The sequence below is a fragment of the Oncorhynchus nerka genome, linkage group LG17 (assembly GCF_034236695.1).
Source record: "Oncorhynchus nerka isolate Pitt River linkage group LG17, Oner_Uvic_2.0, whole genome shotgun sequence".
Taxonomy (NCBI): Eukaryota; Metazoa; Chordata; class Actinopteri; order Salmoniformes; family Salmonidae; genus Oncorhynchus; species Oncorhynchus nerka.
The window spans coordinates 30,262,101-30,288,358 of NC_088412.1; the positions used below are offsets into that span (position 1 = coordinate 30,262,101).

Below are 26,258 nucleotides of genomic sequence, written 5' to 3' on the forward strand. Positions count from 1 at the left end.
AACAAGCTCAGTCCGATGATGCTGTGACACACTGCCCCAGACCATGACGGTCCCTCCACCTCCAAATCGATCCCGCTCCAGAGTACAGGCCTCGGGTGTAACGCTCATTCCTCCGAGGATATACACGAATTCGACCATCACCCCTGGGCGTCTTTCTTTTGGTGTTTTTCAGAGTCAGTAGACAGTCCTCTTTAGTGTCCTAAGTTTTCATAACTGTGATCTTAATTGCCTACCGTCTGTAAACTGTTAGTGTCTTAACGACCATTCCACAGGTGCATGTTCATTAATTGTTTATGGTTCATTGAACAAGCATGGAAAACAGTGTTTAAACCATTTTACAATGAAGATCTGTGAAGTTATTTGGATTTTTACTAATAATCTTTGAAAGACAGGGTCCTGAAAATTTTGAATTTATTGTAAGGAATTTGAAATTATTAATACTTTTACTTTTGATACTTAAGTATTTTTAAAATCAAATACTTTTAGACTTAACTCAACTAATATTTTACTGGGTGACTTTCACTTTTACCTGAGTAATTTTCTATTAAGGTATCTTTTATTTTACTCAAGTATGACATTTGAGTACTTTTTCCACCACTGGATATAAAAAATGTCAGTGTCCATAAAATCTTTCATTAAACCTTTGCCTCAATAGCAAAACAGTTGATAAGAACAGTGGAGACAGGGGCAGTTGTGCTTGAGAAGGTAACTGAAATAGCGAGGGAAATGACACTTTCAGGATACGTATTATTGGCCAGTCGTGATACATGGTCTTTGTTGGTGTGTTGCTGCAGCAGGGTCTCTTTGAATGGGTCTGAATGAGTGTGATTAAAAGCCTGCTGGGTGGATTCCTGCCTGGAGGCATGGCCTGAGGAACACCACGGGTTTTACATCAACCAATTGACGGCTGCTGCCGGAAGCCTCCTCTTTCCACTCACAACAATATTGACAAATGCTCAGACTGCATTGACAAGAGTGGTGTGTAAAATCTTGTTGCCCGTCGCTATCGAATAGTCTCCTGGCTGACAGTGCATGGGAAGTCCCAGTGGTAGTGTAGCGAGCGGCCATGTTGGATGACTCACCAGAAACACTGACCCCTGACTCTGCTGCATGCCCAACCTCTTTGGAACAAAGGTGAGATTCAGGCTGTTTTGATACTTAGGGTTAGGGCTACTCTCAGTCTGGTTTCTCCTCTGCTGCATGGTTAGAAAAGGCTGAAAGCTCAGGGAAACAGACAGGGCTTTACCATGAAGAGCCTGAGTCACCTGAGTGCATGCTCACCCTCAGACAAATATTTACAAGGACCTTGCTTTACATTGATCACACTAATTTCTTCAGCAGGTACAGTATGTATTTCATGACACATTTATTAATAAAGTGAACATGCTGTTGGAAGGTTTCTTTGTTCAATATTTAGTCCAACGTCCTAACTTCCATTCCAGTTACAACCAGGTTCTTACAAATGGTCCCAGAAGACGTACCATGACGTAACATGATTGTAAATTGGGAGTGATTGTGTGCTTGGTATAAAATTAAGATATGGATGATGAATGTTTGAATCAATACTGAAACAAACAATTTAAGCTACTGTGTATCCACTACATTTCTCTTTTTGAAGTGAACATTCTACAATATAATCTCTTTGTAGAACCAACAAGCCTTGTGCATTGATGGTCCTGGCTATATAAGCTGCATGTGTTTGTTTCCTTCTACTTTTACAGTGTCCTGCTTGACACAAATATTTTAAGAAAATGTGTTGAACATGTACTGTCTGGGCTACTACAGTACATTCTACACTATATGAAGAAAAAATATATATGAAGTCTAATGTAAGCAGAGTCCTAATTAGTCTTAAACTAACAATGCATCCGGTCTGGATATAAACACTTGCAATGTGATCTTTACTCAGTGTGTACCTTATTACAAAAAGTAGAGTGAGTAAACTTAATTCCCAAAACTACTATGAATTTCTTACAATTATGTATTTTCCCTATGATAAGTCATGGGAGCATGAACTGTTACTTTTTGACGCCTACTGTAGTCTTCATGTCATTAAGTTGTGTTCATTGTCTCACTACTAGGATAAGACATGATATTGAACAGTCAGTCCAAGAGAACCACTTTGTCCCTCACAGATTTGTCTTTAATGGAGAATGATTGATATCAAAATGACAGTAAGAATAGAAAGATGTTTTCAAGATGCCTCAGAAGAAGGTCAAAAACACAATTACAATCATAATGACACTGCCATAGCCTGCTATTTCTAAATCACGAGAACTAAAAATATCAAATATAAAACACACACCATGCTCCAAGTACTACTGATTCAATGACATAAATGTCCTCAGTTTGAAAGCTTAACTGAGGCGCTAAATGTTACCCCTGCGCCCAGTTATCATTCCCTAATCATCCCCTCCATGGACAGGCTCTGCCCACCCTGCCTGGGTCCCTGTAATTTGGCTTCCCAGCAGCTCTGGAGAGAAGCCTGGACCAATGGATTGCTGTAGTGGCCCGGCACCAAGTCCTTAGCCTCTATTTACAGACCACAAATAGTACAGCACCTGCCTTTTAAACACACCCCCTGCTCTCCATCCATCGATGTAGAATTCCAACCCCTTCGCCCTCCTCACTGACTCTGTTACTATCACATAGGATCATGGTGTTATTTGGGAGTGATTGTGGGAGTGATTGACGTACATTTTGTGTTTTTGAAATCCAAGGAATGTCTTATTGACGCTATGTTGCCGAAGCCAGCCCTCTTTCCCCATACAGGAGGTGTCAAAGATCTTCTGGCACTATTATGCACCTTCAGGAAGTCCAGTAGGGTACTCTCTCCCATTTCTTACAATACCTTGACAGATTTGAAATGAACTGGCTTTTTGAGAGGAACAATCCCATACTGGATTGAAGCCATTCCTGTAAGAAAATGTTTAACATTGAGACAGAAGCCTCAGCCCAAAATGGCCACTCAGGCAAGCAGAGCTACAGTAGTTTAGTGCTCAGGTGGAACCAGGTTGATGCTTAACACATTTAAGCATTGTGGATTTGTTTTCATAAGCTCATTAAAGTCCCTATTTTTGGCAGCTTATGCTTAATTAAAGGCAAACCGCTTTAGTTGTAATTTTGCAGATGCATTGCCATGGCCATGCTGGAAAGAACTGGACGCAGGGCTTTGAGATGTAAGCAACTGGCTGGCGATGCATAAATATGAGCGAGAGGAACAGGGAATGGAGAAAACTCTCTACATTTCCCAGAGAACAACTTTATTGATAGCCATAAAACATTCTAAGAGTTCCCCATGTTTTGGTTATTTTGCTTAAATAGTAGAAGTCTGCCTGCTGGTAGCCTACACGTTAAAGTCAGTGCATTACTCATGCACTTTGGAGGCACTATTTGAGATCTGATGAGGACACTGTGGAATATATGTTTGTCTCCGTTTAGCTAAAAGAAAGGAAAGTGCAAAGGGAAATACGTAGGTGTTGAACAGAAGATGTGTCTGCGGGAAGTTTTTTAAGATATTCATTTAAGGACAAACCTGAAAGTCACTGTGTGTGGCACTCTGGTGTCCAGGGAGTGTTGCTCAGAAAGCTCTGGAGGAGTTTCACCCAGCTGACCTTGACATATTTTCTGAATGAACAACATGGTTTTTCCACATGGCCTTAAGGCTTAACACAGTGGAACGGTTGGCATATGCTGCTGCCTGCATGTCAGCACCGTACGCTGTCTTGGAGCAGTGTCCTGTTTTACTGTGACACCCCCATAAGTTATTGACGATGCGGTCTGGCAGATGCCTCCTGGTAGTTCTCTTAAATCAGGATTGTAAAACATGAGAGCCCAACATGGTCCTGCGTGTGGAGACACCTATGTCTGCCTATATGTCCCAGACAGCAGAGCTGTTGGATGCTCCTGTTCACTCTGCAGCCGTTAGCCTCCGGATAAAGTTTACATAATGAAATTCTAATTAAAGGAATAGACCTGAAAGAATGCTCCCATTAAAAGATCATAATAATTGCCTGATGATGACAGTAGATGAATACATGCAGACAGGACAAAGTTTGCTTTGTTATTGTGTAAAACTTGCAAGAGAGTGTGACAGACAACAAGCATCTAAATTAAATGTAGTACTAGTGGCACAGGTTCTTTGAATTAATACATCTCTGTAGACAGTCTTCAATAGACGGCTAAATTCCACATTCCATATGTGCAGAGGCAGACTTTAGTGAGACAGACAACACAATGAGCAAGCACATTCCAGTGAATCCCCTCATGTCATTTATCGTTATACCCCAGACTCCTGACTTTTCTGTCAATACTTCATGACACTAGGCACAGGCTCAAGATAAGGCATCAGTCTGTGATCACTCTGATTCATCTAATTGGTCTGCTGTGAACAGAGATGCAGCTATTTCACAGTAGCCAGAAATACTGTCAGCATCTAAGTGAAGGCACAAATGTAATAATAGGATACAATACCGCTTTATCTCTATGTTTTAATCTCATCAACAATGTTCTCCTTTGGAGTTTACCTTTGGTAATGTCATTAGCGCAATTTTATGCAAGATTAGGCATGTAATTATGTGTTAAATATGAGAGGTGAGCAAATCACAGGGCTAATGAAGCCATCTCTGCTAATGGGACACTATGGACACTAGTGATGCAACATAGCTAATCATCCTGCTACTATACTAGGAGGCAACAGGTTGTCCTTTTAAATGAGATGCATTGTTTTCTACATTTGCTCTGACTCAACAGCAGGCATATAAGGTGCATTCTAATTACAGTGTGTAGTGTACTGTGCACATTCTGTTCATCTCATGTACAGTATAACTTCCCCTCTTGAGGAACTTGTCAACAATTGACCTTTCATAAAGACAGAGCTCATATGCAGGACTGTCCCTAATAAACACACTGCTAAATAGATTCTCCTATGTGCCACATCAGACATCCGGCAGGTAGTTCGGTGAGAATAGTGCAATAATCTGTTCTCGTTTCAATGTGTCAGGGCTCCAAAAGGCAGCATTAGCACGTTGCTTGGCTAAAGATACAGTGACAAAAAGGTACGCCCCCTCAATCTGCTTCCAGGCATCCCCTGACTAGTGTGTGGAGCCATCAAATAACAGTGTTTATTTAGAGAGAACCCTATTGAATGTAGAGAGAGTACGGTTACATGTACTGCTTGGTTTGAAAGTTAGAAATTCAATGTCTGATATTTTGTTTATTTATACAAGTTTGAACCTGTAATCACTGTGCTTCATCTAATAGCACAACCAAAAGGACCTGGATTGCAGTTGAGATTACATTAAAGTACATGGTGCAAGTCACAAATGCCTTGCAGAATATCATAGCATTTGTGAAGATTTTCATAGACCTGCGACTTTGAGCATGCAGGCTTTCTATGATTACATAAGAATATATTTATTGTTACAGTAACCACAAAATGCGGCCATGATGTGTTACTCATTTTAAGGATGAATAAATACTGTTACACTCGTTTGTAAGATATCCTTAACTGTAGGCTATTTACTATATTACAAAGGTAATATTGAGTTTGGTTGTGTTTGGTTGACAATGCAACCAAATATCAACATTTAAAGGAGATGCATTTACTGCTTGGATAGTTCCATCTGAGCCACTGGCTTAATTATACTCTTTCACTTGTATTTTTGGTTGATAAGTAAATCCAACATAGCATTTGTTAAACTTGCCAACAAGTTAATAGGTTATTTACTCTATTGCAAAACTGATATTGAATATTGTTTCTCAATGCAATCAAATATCAACATATGAAGAAGATTTATCTTCTGCTTGGATAGTTCCATCTGTGCCACTGACTCTGGCTTTAATTCCAGTTTGTCCACAAATTAATAATTGATATGTTGGATTCACGTCTCCATTTCAACCAAACAAGTTCAAGAATTAGACTAAATCTGTTTGATTTAGTCTTTAATTCCAGTGACTTAGTCATCTATTAAGTGGAGATATCAAATTAATTGGTAATAGTCAGATATCAAAACTAAGTTGATATGATGATATTGATAGTGGATATTACGTTGAGGATCTGACTTTGTTTCAAAGGTAGGAATTTAACAAAATGAGGTCTATTGATGAGCAAAAAAAAAAACAACAGTTGATTACTTTTTTCAAATCCAATGTATTTTCCACCTAGATTCTACATCACAATACTTTGACAAATTACGTTGAAACAACGTTGATATAACACCCAGTGGCACACACACAACAATTAAGAAGTTTAAAAACACTGGAACAGTGTTAAACATTGGATGCACACACACACACAAAAAAAAAAAAAAAAAATTGTTTACAACAGTTGAAAATCTACAAAGACAGAAAAATTAGACCACCTCCATGCCAATAGGCTTTTGAAAGGTTGCACACACACACACACACACACACACACACACACACAATCAAAACCTTCTCTGTGAACCTTATCTACATAATGAGAGTGGATGTTTGTGTTTAAATCTCCTAATATGAACATAAAGGGTCTGGGCAATCCCACTACTTTCCTTACTACTCCGAGCAGTTATTCATTTTCCCTGAAAACTCCAATGCAACTACATTGCTAGGAGGCTCTCCATTAAGACCAATCAACAGAGAGAAGTTGGGGAGGAGGTTCAGGGGAGGAGGGAGGCTTTGAATGCCTCTCAGATCTTACTGCTGAATAGTCGGAAGGGATCAATGCTTTCGGAAGTCCTCTGCGCCTGGAAACCTCATCATTATTCCACCAGCCCGTCGCCGTCGCTCAGACTATGAATAGTCAATAACAAATGAACAGGCAGGAAATTAAGTGCCAGACGAGTGGGCTTGAAGCCCACACGAAGGCGTGTCTGCCATGAGTGCTGTTCGTGTGCCTCAGGTGGATGCGTGCTGCTGCTCCCTCTTTGCCTTTGTGAACTCCAGCTCTTCAAACATTCAAAAGAGGATTCGCCTTGGTGACTATCCTAGGCGATGGCGAGTGGCTCTAAACTCTGTGGAATACGTGGCTTTTTCTTTCTGCAGAAGATGAATAGGGTTGATTAAGTCCTTCAGTGAGAAAACTCTTCTCACCTGGCTGTGGGGTATCCTGACCAAGCTCTGAGGGGGTGGCACTTCCAGGATAGGTGTGTGGAGACAGGGGCACATGGGTCACTGAGTGTTTGTGTCTGTCCTTGGCAGGTGGTCTCAGCAAGCCTGTGTGACGCCCTCTGTGAGTGGTGGTGGGCACAGAGAGTCCTCAGAGAGGATGTTCCTATGGGCAGGAAGCAAAGGAGCTCAGGGATCAGGAAGTGAGAGAAGGTATGGTACCCTGTATACTTTACACAGCACAAAGAATAATGGGGCAGATCTATGATGCACTTCTGAAAAGTTTGTAGTTTTGTTTTTGAAAAGGAACATCAGACAAACTTAAGACATGAAATTTGTCACCGTAACAAATGCTTGGTAAATCTGACACTGAGTTGAATTTCATTATACTTACATCTGTAACGAGCTTTACTAAGATTGGGATGTGCTTAATTCTACAATGTCTGATTCTTTTTTGTTGGTTTGTCAAAGCTTTTCATCTTTTTTACATCAATGAGAATCACATTTGTGCACCCAGCTTTAAGCTACAATAATTGTGAATAAAAGGGAAAATCTGTCAGTTTGTATTTGGAAAAACTCCACCCCTGAAAAAAAAAAATCTCATTATCTACATGTCTACAAGTCAACAGTAATATTAGCTATGACGTTTTCACATTATTCGTGATGGAAAGTAAATCACACGATCAGTGTGCAAAATGTAAAAAATTATTTATTTCAAACTGTCCATGTCCATGCCCAAGAGAAGAGAATTACATTCATATTGACCTTTAAAAGTCTATTAATTATGTATTGATTTGACTAATGCTATTTGGTCAACCCAGATGACCTCATGATGCAACCCTGTTAAGAGTGTGTGTGTGTGTGTGTGTGTGTGTGTGTGTGTGTGTGTGTGTGTGTGTGTGTGTGTGTGTGTGTGTGTGTGTGTGTGTGTGTGTGTGTGTGTGTGTGTGTGTGTGTGTGTGCGTGCGTTGGTAATGTATGAATCAGGACTATTTATCAGAAGGTCCGGGAGTATGACGTGCTAGACAAGAGGAAGACAGTGACAGCGCTGAAGGCTGGGGAGGACAGAGCTATTCTCCTGGGACTCAGCATGATCCTCTTCTCTGTGATGATGTACTTTGTGCTGGGCATTACCATGGTGCGCTCCTACTCAGACAGGTAGTTTGCTCTCACTCACCAGGTCAATCACAATGTCCTGAAGTCTGTTTTCTTCATGTAGCCACATGCATGTCAAAGAAAAAGCTGCTGTTAGATCTTCATCATGTCAACATGTGTATATTACTTTGGCTATTCCAGGATAATCGCTCAAATGCTGTCTGAACTGTCACTGAAACACACCAGTTAGCCAAGCTATCTTTAAAGTGCATGGCAATCTATACAATCCCTCTATATTAGCCCCTCCTGGGAGCTACCACTCTGTAGCTAAAACTGTGCAGTCCAAATGGTGTGGTCCCTCTATACTTTAGTTGTGGACATAAATTGCAGTCAGAGGCATTTAAGATGCCAGCTGAGGCTTATGAGTAGCATTTGCGCTATGAGCTCAATGTAATTGTTACAGCATGAAAGCAGGGGACACAGGGGACAAACTTCAGTACACAATAGCCTATCACAATACAGCACCAATTACACTGCAAGGCACCAACGTCATTCCAAACCACAGTGTGCTGCAATTTTTTATTTAATTTCACCTCAAGTCGTTCCTTTTCTATTTGGATTAGGTGAAAAAGTAGTGCAACATTTATCCTTGCAGAGAAATTGAAAAGCAAGTTATTCAGAATATTACTTATCCCTAGATCTAAAATTCATTTCCAAATATCAGTATGTAGACTATAAAGCATGCTGGGCTATTCAAGAGGTTAAGATACACCGGTAAAGTGGACAGACTTTGGAATTCAGCTGGATATAATCACCATAATCTGCTATTTGCTAGTGTTGTCGATCTTTTCTCCCATTTCTACTACTCAACTGATTCAGTCTGCTTCATATCATGCGGTATCCTGAACATTTCTACAACTTCTCCCTTTTTCATTTAATTCATTGTTAGTCATGGGTGTTGTGTCGTTGGATACAGTTGTTGTTGATGTTGAACTTACTCGTGTGGCATCCAGACAGCCATATGTCAGAGCGCACAAGGGTAGAGCTATACACAGGTCAGTAACTCTTTAATTTTGCTCCCTACCCTCCCCACCCCCATGCCATGTAGTGTGTGGACGGAGGAATCCGGCTGCACTGTGCTCAACTCCACCATCGTGGCGGAGATTAACTGTACCTACAGCTGCGGCTCCGAGTGCTGGAAAAGCTCCAAGTACCCGTGCCTACAGGTGTTTGTCAGTCTCAACACATCCGGAAAGGTTGTACGACTCTCCCACAATGAGGAGGCACAGGACACCAACCCAGAGGTGAGACAGAGGACATGCCTAAATGTACCATGTCCAACAGTAATCCTATATTTCATTATCTTGCTTCAGCTACAGTAATATACACCTGGTTTTACTGATATTTACTAACAAATGATGTGATAGCAATGTGCAATCAAATGATTCAATACAAAACAGTATATAAGCACAACTATGAAATGTGTATTTACCATGTAATTCATTTAATGTAGGGCAGTTCCACACTAACAGAGTGATGCTGAGACTCAGATTTTTTACTTTAAAATGTCTAACAAAAACCAATGATTGCAAAGTTAAACAAACCATACAACTCTATGCACAAGGACTACTTTGAACAATTTCCCCAGAAAATTGTATAAAAACACATTTACTTGGAGAGCAGTGCAGATGCGAAGTTTGGTAACAGAATGGCGGCACCAACAGCACAAACCGTTATTCTGTTACCAAACTTTGCATCCCCACTAGGCACAAATTGGTTGAATCAATGTTGTTTCAACATAATTTGTCAGCGTATTGTGATGTGGAATTTACATGGAAAATACATTTGATTTAAAAAAGTTAGCAAATCTTGTTTTGAGCCTGAAATTTAAAGCACAGGATTATGTCATCACTGTGATCAATTTTCAACATAGGCAAACCTGGCATGAAATATGTTGAATTTGTACCTTTGAAACTTATCCTCTATCAGAAAAACAATTATAGTTGGGGAGCACCTCTTACTGGTGAACTGATCTATCTACAGCTATTAATTTGGTGTCCCATCCTGGGTTTTAACTATGCCCAGTCCTGCTTAGCTTTGATATTTGTCACTGACTAATACCGATGTGCTACCATGAGAATAATTGTTGAAAGATCTCTTAATGAATAAATATATTCAACGTGTTGCTATCGAAGTCATACCAAAGGGTAGGCTTATCAAAGCAAATAAAATGTTACCATACTTTATAAGTCATGTATATCATCAATAATACTATTTAGGCCTATACAGTGCATTTGGAAAGTATTCAGACACCTTTTCATTTGTCACATTTTGTTACGTTACAGCCCTTTTCTAAAAATGGATTAAATTGTTTTTTTTCCCCCCTCATCAATCTATGCACAATACCCCACAATGACAAAGCAAAAACAGTTTTTAGACATTTTTGAAATCGGTCTGAATACTTTCCGAATACACTGTGTAGCGTTTCCACGTCGTCATCAACTATTGTTTCAATTCAACCTAGGGTTCAACTAAAAGTAGACCACACATATCGGCTTAGGGTTTCTGAACTTTGGTTGATTTCAAATGTAATCTTCAATTAATTAATCATTAATCATTAATATGTTGGATTCACGTCTCCATCTCAAACAAAAATCTAAGTTATAACCCCCTAAGGTCGATGTCCGTGCCCCCATAAATCTAATTAGCATAATACAAAAATCCCCATATTCATCTATCAGTTTAAAATAGAGATATCTGGTTTTGCTTGGGATGCGTCTCAATCAACCACATTCGCTGATAACGTACTTCCACATCTGTGGTAAAAGATGACAGAGCTAGAACAGTGTTTGTCAGACCATGATACATCCCGAAATTCACACAAAATCACCTGTAGCGTCTGAACGGTTTGGCCTACAAAAGTATTATTACCACAGTACCAGTCAAAAGTTTGGACACACCTACTCATTCAAGCGTTTTTCTTTCTTTACTATTTTCTACATTCTAGATGCGTTTGAGCCAATTAGTTGTGACAAGGTAAGGGGTCAAATACAAAGTCCATATTATGGCAAGAACAGCTTGAATAAGCAAAGAGAAAAAACAGTCCACCATTACTTTAAGACATGAAGATCAGTCAATCCAGAACATTTCAAGAACTTTGAAAAATTCTTCAAATGCAGTCACAAAAACCACCAAGCGCTATGATGAAACTGGCTCTCATGAGGACCGCCACAGGAAAGACCCAGAGTTACCTCTGCTGTAGAGGATAAGTTCATTAGAGTTAACTGCACCTCAGATTGCAGCCCAAATAAATGCTTCAAGTAACAGGCACATCTCAACATCAACTGTTCAGCGGAGACTGTCAATCAGGCCTTCATGGTCAAATTGCTGCAAAGAAACCACTACTAAAGGACACCAATAAGAAGAAGAGACTTGCTTGGGACAATAAAAATGAGCAATGTACATTAGACCGGTAGGAAATCTGTCCTTTGGTCTGATGAGTACAGATTTGAGATTTTTGGAGCTGTCACGGTCGTCCTCCTCATCTGAAGAGGAGAGGCGAGAAGGATCGGAGGACCAAAATGCAGCGTGATATGTGTTCATGTTGAATGTTTAATTAAAGAAAGAACTGAACACTGAAACACTATACTAAACAGTAAACAAAATAACAACCGTGACGCTAAATGTGAGCTGCGCTGAAACAAGCCATCAACATAGACAATCACACACAAACAAACAGTGCAACCCAGGCTACCTAAGTATGATTCTCAATCAGAGACAACTAATGACACCTGCCTCTGATTGAGAACCATACTAGGCCGAAACATAGAAATACCCAAATCATAGAAAAACAAACATAGACTGCCCACCCAACTCACGCCCTGACCATACTAAATAAATACAAAACAAAGGAAATAAAGGTCAGAACGTGACAGGAGCATGGAGGAAGTGTGATGGTGTGGTGGTGCTTGCTGGTGACACTGTCTCCAACTAAACCAAAAATAAAAGTTACAGAATAGGATTAAGCCAATGACTCAGTTGAAACTATCCAGGCATTAGATATTCTCCAAATATTGATATTTGGTTGCGTTGTCAACCAAATACAATGCATTATTCATTTTGTAATAACCTTAAATTGAAGCAATGTACTTTGTCTTACAAACTAATGTAATATTTATTCAACCTTAAAATGAGTAACACATCCATGGCTACATTTTGAGGTTAGCCTACTGTAACTATAAATGTTTTCTTATTAAGTAATCATAGAAATGTGCATGTTCAAGATAGCATGCAAAGGTCACAGGTCTGTGGAGATCTTCATAATTGCTATAATTGCAGACACTAGGCCCACCATAGAATTAGTTTGACACCTCTGTTTTAATGTAATCTCAACTGCTATCCAGGTTATTTGGTTGTGCTATTAGATGGAGCACTATCAGGTTTCATGTAAGACCCAAGTGCATACTGTGTTGATGTAACAATGTTTATTGCAACAACAGGAGCAGGCAAACGACAGGTCAAGGCAGGCAGGGGTCGATAATTCAGAGTAGTGGAGCCAAGGGACAGGATGGCAGGCAGGCCCAGGGTCAGGTAAACCAGAGGTCGGTAATCCAGAGAAGGGGCAAAGGCACAGGACGGCAGGCAGGCTCGGAGTAAGGACAGGCAAGGGTCAAAACCAGGAGGACGAGGAAAAAGAGAGACTGGGGAAAAGCAGGCGCGGAGACAAAACGCTGGTTGACAATCTAAGCTTGATGCCCTTCATCTCACACAAATGATCAATGAACCTACCAGGTACAACCCCAAATCCATAAACACGGGCACCCTCATAGAGATCATCCTAACCAACCTGCCCTCCAAATACACCTCTGCTGTCTTCAACCAGGATCTCAGTGACCACTGCCTCATTGCCTGCGTCCATAATGGGTCTGCGGTCAAACGACCACCCCTCATCACAGTCAAATACTCCCTAAAACACTTCAGCGAGCAGGCCTTTCTAATCGACCTGGCCCGGGTATACTGGAGGCATATTGACCTCATTCCATCAGTAGAAGATTCCTGGTTATTCTTTAAAAGTCCTTACCTCACCATCTTAAATAAGAGCGCCCAATTCAAAAAATGCAGAACCAGGAACAGATATAGCCCTTGGTTCACTCCAAACCTGACTGCCCTTGACCAGCACAAAAACATCCTGTGGCGTACTGCATTAGCATCGAATAGCCCCCACAATATGCAACTTTTCAGGGAAGTTAGGAACCAATATACACAGGCAGTTAGGAAAGCACATGCTAGCTTTTTCAAACAGAAATTTGCATAAACTCAAAAAAGTTTGGGGACACTGTAAAGTCCATGGAGAATAAGAGTACCTCCTCCCAGCTGCCCACTGCACTGAGGCTAGGAAGCACTGTCACTACCGATAAATCCACGATAATTGATCATTTCAATAAGCATTTTTCTACGGCTGGCCATGCTTTCCACCTGGCAACCCCTTTTCTTGTTAACAACTATAGTTTTGGCAAGTCGGTTAGGACATCTACTTTGTGCATGACACAAGTCATTTTTCCAAAAATTGTTTACAGACAAATTATTTCACTTGTAATTCACTGTTTCACAATTTCAGTGGGTCAGAAGTTTACATCCACTAAGTTGACTGTGCCTTTAAACAGCTTGGGAAATTCCAGAAAATTATGTCATGGCTTAAGAAGCTTCTGAAAGGCTAATTGACATTATTTGAGTCAATTGGAGGTGTACCTGTGGATGTATTTCAAGGCCTACCTTCGAACTCAGTGCCTCTTCGCTTAACATCATGGAAAAGTCAAAAGAAATCAGCAAAGACCTCAAAAAAAATTGTGGAACTCCACAAGTCTGGTTCATCCTTGGGAGCAATTTCCAAACACCTGAATGTACCACGTTCATCTGTACAAACAATTGTACGCAAGTATAAACATCATGGGTCCAAGCAGCCATCATACCGCTCAGGAAGGAGACACGTTCTGTCTCCTACAGATGAATGTACTTTGGTTTGAAAAGTACAAATCAATCCTAGAACATCAGCAAAGGACCTTGTGAAGATTCTGGAGGAAGCAGGTACAAAAGTAACTAAATCCACAGCAAAACGAGTCCTATTTCGACATAATTTGAAAGGTCGCTCAGCAAGGAAGAAGCCACTGCTCCAAAACCGCCATTAAAAAAACAGACTATGGTTTGCAACTGCACATGGGGACAAAGATCATACTTTTTGGAGAAATGTCCTCTGCTCTGATGAAACAAACATTTAACTGTTTGGCCATAACGACCATCATTATGTTTGGAGGAAAAAGGGGGAGGCTTGCAAGTCGTAGAACACCATCCCAGCCGTGAAGCACGGGGGTGGCAGCATTATGGTCTGGGGGTGGCAGCATCATGTTGTGGGGGTGCTTTGCTGCAGGAGGGACTGGTGCACTTTACAAAATAGACGGCATCATGAAGAGGGAAATTATGTGAATATATTTAAGCAACATCTCAAGACATCAGTCAGGAAGTTAAAGCTTGGTCGCAAATTGGTCTTCCAAATGGACAATGACCAAGCATACTTCCAAAGTTGTGGCAAAATGGCTTCAGGATGACAAAATCAAGGTTTTGGAGTGGCCATCACAAAGCCCTGACCTCAATCCTATAGAAAATTTGTGGGCAGAACTGAAAAAGTGTGTGCAAGTAAGGAGGCCTACAAGCCTGACTCCGTTATACAAGCTCAGGAGGATTAGGCCAAAATTCACCCAACTTATTGTGGGAAGCTTGTGGAAGTATACCCAAAACGTTTGACCCAAGTTAAACAATTTAAAGGCAATGCTACCAAATACTAATTTAATGTATGTAAACTTCTGACCTACTGGGAATGTTGGTTAAAGAAATAAAAGCTGAAGAAAATCATTCACTACTATTATTCTGACATTTCACTTTCTGAAAATAAAGTGGTGATCCTAACTGACCTAAGACAGGGACTTTTACTATAATTAAATGTCAGGAATTGTGAAATCTGAGTTTAAATATATTTGGCTAAGGTGTATGTAAACTTTCGACTTCAACTGTATATCTATCTTATCTGCCTTTATAAAGTCTTCGAAAGCCAAGTCAACAAATAGATCACCGACCATTTCAAATCCCACCGTACCTTCTCTAGTATGCAATCTGGTTTTCGAGCTGGTCATGGGTGCACCTCAGCCACGCCCAAGGTCCTAAACGATATCATAACCGCCATCGATAAAAGACAATACTGTGCAGCTGTATTCATCGACCTGGCCAAGGCTTTCAACTCTGTCAATCACCACATTCTTATCGGCCGATTCAACAGCCTTGTTTTCTCAAATGACTGCCTTGCCTGGTTCAGCAACTACTTCTCAGACAGAGTTCACTGTGTCAAATCGGAGGGCCTGTTGTCCGGACCTCTGGTAGTCTCTATGGGGTGCCACAGGGTTCAATTCTGTACACATCAATGATGTCGCTCTTGCTGCTGGGGATTCTCTGATCCACCTCTACACAGACAACACCATTCTGTATACGTCTGGCCCTTCTTGGACACTGTATTAACTAACCTCCAGACGAGCTTCAATGCCATACAACTCTCCTTCCGTGGCCTCCAACTGCTCTTAAATGCAAGTCAAACTAAATGCATGCTCTTCAACCGCACCTGCCCGCCTGTACAGCAAGACTACTCTGGACGGTTCTGACTTAGAATATGTGGACAACTACAAATACCTAGATGTCTGGTCAGACTGTAAACTCTCCTTCCAGACTCACATTAAGCATCTCCAAACCAAAATTAAATCTAGAATTGGCTTCCGATTTCACAACAAAGCATCCTTCACTCATGCTCCTTAACATACCCTCGTAAAACTGACTATCTTACCAATCCTTGACTTCGGCGATGTCATTTACAAAATAGCCTCCAACACTCTACTCAGCAAATTGAATGCAGTCTATCACAGTGCCATCTGTTTTGTCACCATTGCCCCATATACTACCCACCACTGTGACCTGTATGCTCTCGTTGGCTGGTCACCATAGCAGCACCCACCTGTAGCACGCGCTCCAGCAGGTATATTTCACTGGTCACCCCCAAAGCCAATTCCTCCTTTGGCCGCCTTTCCTTCCAGTTCTCTGCTGCCAATGACTGGAACGAATTGCAAAAATCACTGAAGCTGGAGACTCATATCTCCCTCACTAACTTTAAGCACCAGCTGTCAGAGCAGCTCACTGCACCTGTACATAGCCCATCTGTAAATAGCCCATCCAACTACCTCATCCCCATACTGTTATTTCTTTTTCTTTTTTTTTTGCTCCTTTGCACCCCAGTATCTCTACTTGCACATTAATCTTCTGCACATCTATCACTCCAGTGTTTAATTGCTAAATTGTAATTATTTCACCACTATGGCCTATTTATTGCCTTACCTCCCTTATCTTACTTCATTTGCACACACTGTATATATACTTTTTTTCTATTGTGTTATTGACTGTATATTTATTTATTCCATGTGTAACTCTGTGTTGTTGTTTGTGTCGCACTGCTTTGCTTTATCTTGGCCAGGTGGCAGTTGTAAATGAGAACTTGTTCTCAACTAGCCTACCTGGTTAAATAAAGAAAAAAAACGGAAAAAAAACGGGAAAAAACGAGAGAGAAAAAAACTTGAACAAACCTGATGAACTGGCACAGACAGACAGAAAACACAGGTATAAATACTCAGTGGGGAAGTTGGGCGACACCTGAAGGGGGGGTGGAGACAAGCCAAAAGACAGGTGAAACAGATCAGGGCGTGACAGTGCACAGTGATAATACATGAACTTGTTTAAACACAAAATATCTGACATTGTATTACCATTTGAACTTTGTTGTGCTTTAAAATTGTTGGAAGCGCGCGGAAAACACATTTAGATGACAACTAAACCAAAATCAGACATTGTTTTTCTATTGGAACTTGGTTATGCTTTTAGGTGCTTGAAAGCAGTGACAACACATTGTGAATTCAACAAACCTCTGGCTGTCTTTTTGAGTGGGTGAATAAAGGTTGAAATCTCATTGATCAATGTCTCAACCAAATATTACCCACATTTTCACGTTGAAATGATGTGGTGTGCCTAACTCTTCATGTTAATGTGTTTTGTAAAATTGTCTGTGAAAATTGTTAAAAGTAGTCCTTGTGCATAGGTATTGTTTGTTTAACTTTGCAATCATTGGTTTTTGTTCGACATACATTTTAAAGTGAAAAATTAAATAAAACAACATTTTATTAACTGTGATCTGATTCTCAGCATCACTCTGTTATCGTGGAATTGCCCTGTAACAATGAGAAAACAATATGGTTTAATCCACCCTAATTCGCTAAAAATAAAGAAATTGTTTATCACAATGCACCTACATAAAAACACTGGAAACGGAAGGGCCTCGAGTTCTAATTAACTTCAGACGACTCCACCTCAATACATTACTTGAGGTGAGAGGTGAAAAACTTGCAGCTGACAACAAATTCTAGAGGTTACATTTCAATTCAACTCATCCAAGACAAGCAGTTAACCCACTGTATTCATAATAAATCTGTCTTTGTTCTCTTAGTGCTTCTATGTGCCCAAATGCCAGAAGGACTTCAATGCGATCCACACTGTAGTCATGAAAATCTTGGAGCGTCTGAAAACACAGCAGCAGGTGCTGTGTTACATGGACCCAGGTGAACAGCAGGACAGTGCTCTACTGACACGCATCTATGGACGATTGGCAGTGTTCCACTCACTCTTTTGGCCAACCTGCACCCTCATTGGTGGAACCATCATCATCGCCATGGTGAAGCTCACCCAGTATCTGTCCATCATGTGTGAACAGGTGGGCAGGATCAAAAGGTGAGAGTAAGTCCAGCGACAGGGGACAGGTGCTAGGCTACAAGGCCAGGGGACAGGGGCCAGGCTACAGGGGCCAAGGGATAGGCTACAGTAGCAGCACAAGGTCCTGGTTTTCATACGCAGCCTAGGAACCTTAAGGAAGCTCTTTATATTCCATTTGCGCTAAAGACTTGTGTATGAGAGCTGAGCAACAGGGGATCTGGGGGCTTAATATGCCCCACATGATTCCTCTGTGCCTTCTGAGGAAATCAATAGGACTGATATGGGCTCCCGGCAGCTGTGTCATGGCAGGTGAAAGTCAATGACTTTGGGGCACAATGATTTTTCCTGGGATCACTTTTCTGCACCTCCATAAGTGGCACAATCATACAAAGTGATGGCTTGAAAGAAGTGTCCAACACTGGACCTAATCTGCCCTTGAACCCCTAGACAGCATTGATGATCCATTCACACTGTGACGACAAGGCAGTGATGCCAAGAGGGTTTGACCGGGACATCTATGTTGAAGCATTGTCCAGAATACTGATCTAAACTTGGCTCCTTGTGTTACTGGTATTGGGTGGAGGGTTACACAACTACAGGCGGCTGGGGGCGACACCCCTAAACGAGGTGTTGACTATCTATGCTGTAAGCCTGGGTCTGTAGAGACTCCATTCCAAGCTAATAGTTTGGGATAAACACTTCCTTGCAATATGGTGTAGCAGTAATTACATATCACAATAGGTCTTAGTCACTAGGATGATTAGATTGAAGTACAATGCAACTTCCCAGGGCAACTGTTCAATACAAAATGCCTTAATTTCTGGCCCTAAGACTGTGATAGATTGCTCAGCATTTCAGACAGGAATTCTACAGGACCTTCTCTGAAATGGGTAGATATACTGAGGCAAACTGCATTTTCAGTGCCTGGGCGTGGCTGCATAAAACACCTTAAGTTAATTTCCCCCTCATCTTTTTCTTTAAAGTTTCCTTAACTTTAAGTCAGTTGCACAAAACATTTTAAGGTGAATTTCCCCCTTAACTGTAGTGAAACGGTTAAGGGTTCCAGTGAGGTCCTTCAGTGAGGTGTTTCATTCACTATGGATATCAATGTAAACAGCATTTGTGGAAGCGAATGTTGCTTTCATCTGCTCTGGTGACAAAAGGAAAACATCAACCAGCTAGCTACTTAGCTAAACAATGGAAGGTGCACAATCCATGGATACAAAGCTAGCTGGCTAGTTAGCTATAGCTACTCTGTAAGCTACTGTGGCTTGACGTACTATAGAGCAATAAAAACAAGTTGAGAAACAAAGTATCTACAAGAAATGCGGTTTATTATCTTCTGAAGCCATTTGGTTGTCCTGTCTTGATTGTAGAGGTTATATTTTGCTTTCTCACAAAATCAAAGCATCTCTTTGACCAGCATTTATTCTGTGAAACAGGCTGTCTCCATGGTAACAAGATACTCTTTCTGCCATACATGCCTTCAAACTACCATAGAACCCCTTTAAGTATGCCTTTAACTAATAAAATATTTGAGGGGCACTGCCGGGCGACAGGGTAACCTAGTGGTTAGAGTGTTGGACTAGTAACCGAAAGGTTGCAAGTTCGAATTCCCGAGCTGACAAGGTACAAATCTGTCATTCTACCCCTGAACAGGCAGTTAACCCACTGTTCCTAGGCCGTCATTGAAAATAAGAATTAGTTCTTAACTAACTTACCTAGTTAAATAAAGGTAAAAATAAAACAAATACAATATGCAACGCCCTTAAACAATTCCCTTAGGTAAGGAAAAATTATTCCTTAAAGGAAACTCTTAAGATGTTTTATATAAAACACCTTAAGTAAATGCCTTACCTTTAAGTCAGTTGCCCTGGTTGCAAAAGGAAAATATCAACCAGCAAGCTTGGTGTATAGCTAGCTAGCTACATAGCTAAACAATGGAAGGTGCACAATCCATGGCTATAAAGCTACCTGGCTAGCCCGCTAGCTACCCACTAAGTGCATTAACTTGAGGTACTAGAAAGTAATAAGTAACAAGTTGAGAAAAAAGTAACAGCAAGAAATGTGTTTTATCTTCTGAATCAATTTGTTTCTCCTCTGTTGAATGTAGAAGTTCTATTTTGCGATCTCCCCCCCCAAAATGTGATTTATTTGACAAGAGATCACATTCAGACAGTGAATCAGGTAATCTCCATGGTAACCAGAGACTATTACTGCCATACATGCCTTCAAACTAGAGTAAACCCCCTTCAGTATGCCTTTACCTAAGGGAAATGTTTGAGGTGCTCTATGCAACGCCCTTATAGAATTCCCTTAGGTAAGTGGAAATTATTACTTAATAAGGGAAAGCCTTAAGGAAAACACATACAATGTTTTATGCAACCAGGCGCACACATTTATTTGAGAAGAAGCACAAATCGATGATGGAAATAAGTCATGGCACGTTTTACCACAAATATTTACAGAATGACCAAACTGGGTAAATATTGACAATATTTCATTATTGGTTCCATGATCACTATTATTACTGTTTGTTAATATTATTTTGCTGTCACTGTCATCTTATGTGGTCATCAGCAGTTTATCCCTGACTACAATTGTTACATTATTGACTGTTTCTTACTTATCAATCGATACAAACCAATTGTAAATGCAATTTTGTCTTGCATTCATACATTTAAAGACAAACTCCGCAATTACAGAACATCCCTGGTTTGTATTTAGTGATCATTGGGTTGGTCAAAGTAGTTAAAGGGCTCAAGAAATCCACAAAAAACTGAGCCTTAGTATAAGAGTAGTCTGTTAACTGTGAAACCAAGTCAAATGTATTGGTATACTGCCTTACTTTATGATTGATAGAGTGTGTGGGTGAACAACTCATGTCTGTCCTCCATTAGTCCTACAGTCTACTGTACAGCACAGTCCTTGGGATTTGAAGAGTTTCATTCCAAAATGCTGTATATCCATTTCCATTAGCTTTTGTTGTTTAAAGAAATTGTAAAAGAGATTGGGGTGTTTTTTTTACTATCTAATCATAGTTTGGGGTTGTCCAATGACAGAGGTGTAGTTGTTTAAAATGTATCACTTGATGGTTTCATTTCAGAGACAAATAATCATGTTTTCTTTGCAAAATGCTATATATCTGCCTTATTCAGAGAAATAAGTAGTACTGCTAGGATTTACACAGTGACATGTAACAAATAATTACATTTTTAATGAAGAACTGTACACATTTGTGACATCAATATATAAACAAAATACTAAATAATTATATACAGTAATATGAGATCTGTATGTAAAACTATTACATTTGTGATTTAGCAGATGCTCTTATCCAGTGTGACTTATAGTAAGTGCATTCATCTTAAGATAGCTAGGTTAGACAACCACATAGTGTATCACAGTCAGATATACAAGATACGAGCATTCCATTCCAGCTAAACAATGGATATAGAGCGTTTTGCAAAAAACACAATTTCATACACATCTATTAATAAAAATCTGATAACAATAACATTTTACAAACACATGAAGGTACCCAAAAGCAATAATTTATGATTAAAAAAAACACAAATGCACAAGCAGTAGGACATTTGAGGTGCCGGTACTCAGCTCTGCTAAGCTCCTGTCAAGCACTGTACTGTAGCATTTTGGAAATAAACTCTTAATTTACTCTCTCCTCAGCTCAGCAGTATTTCCAGACAGACCAGTTGATTTTACCATCGCGGACAAATGGATTTGCTGGGAATGGTACCTGAATAGTGTCTTCAAAGGGCACTTTATTTAAAGTATACTGACTGGCTGTGATGAATCTGTAGTTGGAGAGTAATCAGTCACTGGGCCTGTGCGTGCCTTCCACGGGTGGCTGGACCCAGCTCTGGCGACAGCAATCCCTTACAAATAGGTCCTCGGAAATCTTCCTTTCATTGAACAATTTCCAGTGTAGTGATTTTAATAGGAATGATTAAAAAAGGGAAGTGCAGTCCGAGTGCTTGGTGGTTTGAGAAAGTGTGGGTGTTTGTCATTGACAGGGGATAAATGCCCTGACTGATGCAGACGGTGATACGTTCCCACTTCTTGTGCGAGTGAGAGAATGGTACAATGGCCATGTAATTTCATTCTTTCCCCATTCCATTAGAGACGAGGCACTATTAGTCACAAGGTAGCCAGTGCTGCTGACACCCAGACTGCTGTGGGGATTATAGTGTGAAATGAGACACTATTCAAACCAATGCAGTCACATAGACCACATTTTACACTATTGATCAAAAAGTAAATGACAGGAAGATATCTACTTTACAAAATGAAGGTATTTCCTTTAAATTGTACCCAACATAGCTCTGTCAATTACATAGTAGCTCAGAAGAGAGTGAGAGTCAGAGGATGCTATTGATATATTTGGCACTATACTTAACATTTCTTATATCTCACTATGAATATGGAGTAACATAAAAGTCTCCAATAAGTAGCCCCAAATTGGCTTTTTGGCTAAATTCTGTGATTCAAACATATGAATGAGTAATGACTACTTCTCTATCATACTGTATCTGAAAACAGTGGTGGAAGGAGGACGCCGAAGGGACATGGGGTCAAGGGAGGGTATTTCACAACTATGGAGAACAAAAACTGAGCAGTGGTCATTGTGTCAATTGAACCAGCCTGCTCACCTTAACCAATGTAAACAGCCCACATGTCACTTGGATAAAGAGCACTTAGTGCCTGCTGTTTTCAGCTCTTAATAAGGGTATATGTTTTTTACAGAACCCACTTTGCCCCTTTCCCTTGGTGACCAACAGAGGGTCATTCTACATTTTAGTCATTTAGCAGACACTCATATCCAGAGCAACATACAGGAGCAATTAGAGTTAAGTGCCTTGCTCAAGGGCACATCAACATATTTTTCACCTAATCGGCTCATGGATTCAAACCAGCGACCTTTCGGTTACTGGCCCTATGCTCTTTTCACAGCTAAATGCAGGATCTTTATGGCGTGACTAATGGACGAATGGACAGATCCATAGCTCCCCTCCGATTTCATTGTGGGGGACAATAACAATGTTTAACCTTCCACATGAAAATAGAAATAAGAAAGAAAAAAGTGAAAGAAAAAGGACACAGCCCTCCACACAACCTATCCAATCAGTTTTGCAAGAGAGAGAGCTTGGTGACAGCTTGGTAAGTAAGTGCTGTCTCGTATGACTGCTAAGTGTATCACTAACCATGATCAAAAAAGGCAACAGTAAAGATGTATGTAGCTCCCCATTGAAGATGCAGCGCCCCCCTTGGACCAATCAGTGTAATTTTGTAAATGACAGATCTCTATGGCAAGACTCATCATTCACCCACGTTTTGTTGAAATCGGGCCAGTGGTTAAGATATCGCGTGTGGCCAACTTACGTACAGTTGATTACTATAGCGCCCACCTTGGGCCAATCAGTGTAATTTTGTAAATGCCGGATCTCTATGGCAAGATGCATCATTCACCTAAGTTTTGTCAAAATCGAGCTAATGCTGTCTGAGATATCGCGTGTGACTAACTAACGTACGTACGTGCAAACGTACGAACAGAGACAGAGACACAGTCGCCGCCCCGATTTCATCATGGAGGTCAACTACTCCAGAGGTTACATCTATCACCATTAGGTGTTTGCAGGTCTGTGACTGTGATTACTCTTGTGTTGTCAAGTGACCAGTGTAGACTAAATGTGACCCTTTGGCACCCTCTGCTGTCCAGGAGTCAGCTTTACTTCTGAGCCATAACAGTTCCGAGAGCTAGATCCCTTGATATATATATCAAGGGATCTTGATATATATATAAATAATCAAATAATGCTGTAGGTGGTTTGATTGTGAATCCTGCACATGCATTTAGGACAGTAGTCCTAATCTGCGAAAAATGCATTCAATTGATATATTTCCTTTTTATGTTGCACTGACAATATCACAAAAGGGTTGCTCTCACCAATTGGCACCTTTAAGTTTGGGTAAAATCATAAATATTTTCCCCAGACAGTTATAAAACACCTGTGGTCCATTTTGTGTCTCTGTCAGGTTCCTGAGGTCACTATTGGCTTCAGTAGGAAAATACCCTAACATCTATCAAGGCTTTTTAGTCTCCCTTTCGGAAACATTTCAACTCTCAGGAGACTTCAAAAGCAATGTTCAAAAACAAATCTACGATTTTTCAACAAGCGAGAACAAGAGAGAATCTTACAGTACTAGGATGTTGCCTGGGAACTCCAGGTGTCTGAAACGGAGGTTATCCATCTAGTTACTGCATCTTGGTGCAAAAGGTGTCACTGCAGTCCCTGGTTTGAATCTAGGCTGCATCACATCAGGCCGTGATTGGTAGTCCCATAGGGCGGCGCACAATTGGCACAGCGTCGTCCGGGTAGGTTGCCATTGTGAAAAATAATTTGTTCTTAACTGACTTGCCCAGTTAAATAAAGGTTAAATAAAATAAAAAAAATAATTTAGATCCTGTCAGTTACTGTTGCCTTTCAGGAGTCATTCATCAGTGGTTTCCTATTATGAGTATGCTATTAGCCTATACAAATACACCAGCATATGGTGGAATTATACACATACCAACCTGATTTCCTGGGACTGCAGGCCTTTTAGTTTGAGGGTTATTTAGATGGTGGATGGATGACTATGTATACAAACACTGGGGGCACTATTTTCAGCTGCCGTTAAGCCAGCTCAATTGTCAAACACATGCTTGTTTGCAAATCGACCTGTTAAAGGTCAACAATTTCAACGATTGTACTGTGTTACAGTTCATATAAGGATAATCTGTCAATATTTGAAGTAAATTCATTAGGCCCTAATCTATGGATTTCACATGAGGAACACAAATATGCATCTTGTTGGTCACAGATACCAATGGTAGGGGCATGGATTAGAAAACCAGTCCGTATCTGGTGTGACCAGGGGGCCACCTGTGGAGGTCCTGGTCTGGCGTGGTTACACATGGTCTGTGGCTGTGAGACCGGTTGGACGTACTGCCAAATTCTATAAAACAATGTTGGAGGTGGCTTTTGGTAGAGAAATTACATTCAGTTCTCTGGCAACAGCTCTTGTGGACATTCCTGCAGTCAGCATGACAATTGAACACTCCCTCAAAACTTGAGACATCTGTGGCATTGTGTTGTGTGACAAAACTGCACGTTTTAGAGTGGCCTTTTTTTATCCCCAGCACATGGTGCACCTGTGTAATGATCATGCTGTTTAATCAGCTTCTTGATATGCCACGCCGCTCAGGTGGATGAATTATATTGGCAAAGGAGATATACTCACTAACAGGGATGTAAACAAATTTATGTACACAATTTGAGAGAAATAAGCTTTTTTTTGTGCGTATGGAACATTCTTGGGATCTTTTATTTCAGCTCACAAAACATAGGACCAACACTTTACAAGTTGCGTTTACATTTTTGTTCAGTATATTTTCTTGCAATAACCCTCTGTGACTGTAAAGAATATTTTTCTCAAAACTGTGATTCCTAAAAAATTTGTCCGGAGATTTGGTCAACTCCGTCAGATTTGTCTAAAATCCTAAATGAATCAGGAATGAGCAGGGTCAGCTATACCACAAGGACCACTTATTCATGTCCTCATTACATGTAGTGCAACAAGACCACTCATAGTCTGTAAATTTAAACAAACAATATTGGAATCACAATGGTCACAACCAAAACTGTCAACTCCATCTGCCTGATAGATTAAGATACATTTAGTTAAGGTTTTAGAGTCATAAAGAAACTGAGGAAAAACCAAATTGCTACTGTGTATTCCACTTGAATGAAGCAGAAAATGTCATCTTTGTCAAATCAAATCAAGCTTTATTTATACAGCACATTTCAGACATGGAATGCAACGCAATGTGCTTCATATTGTCATCTACCTAAAACATAAACTCAGTCAGATTTTTGTATAACGTCAACTCCGTCAGAGTGCTGAAAGGTCTGATGGTATGGTTATGATTTAATTGGTGATTTTCAAATTAATTATTTGACATATTTTACAAAGAAAATGCCTGTTTTGAGAATCTGTTGTCTACTTTGCCAGTGGCTCGTCAACTCCGTCACTGATGGCTAACCCAATTAAAATAGATACTTTTTGTTCAATATTCTGTTTGTTTTTTATCACTGTTCTAGAAACATATGTTTTTAGTATTTGCTGTGCTAGCCCTTAAGGATAGTCTAATGTTTGCTTTATAAATG

General features: G+C 40.3%; 1 protein-coding gene across 1 annotated transcript; it reads left to right on the forward strand.

Moving 5' to 3' along the window:
* The first annotated feature begins 966 nt into the window (after positions 1-966).
* On the forward strand, positions 967-21,941 carry LOC115145479 (calcium-activated potassium channel subunit beta-2-like). Its single transcript, XM_029687012.2, has 5 exons — positions 967-1,134; positions 7,180-7,299; positions 8,074-8,244; positions 9,290-9,485; positions 17,768-21,941. The coding sequence occupies exons 1-5, from the start codon at positions 1,067-1,069 to the stop codon at positions 18,050-18,052; spliced, it is 840 nt and encodes a 279-aa protein (XP_029542872.2). The 5' UTR covers positions 967-1,066; the 3' UTR covers positions 18,053-21,941.
* Positions 21,942-26,258: the final 4,317 nt, after the last annotated feature.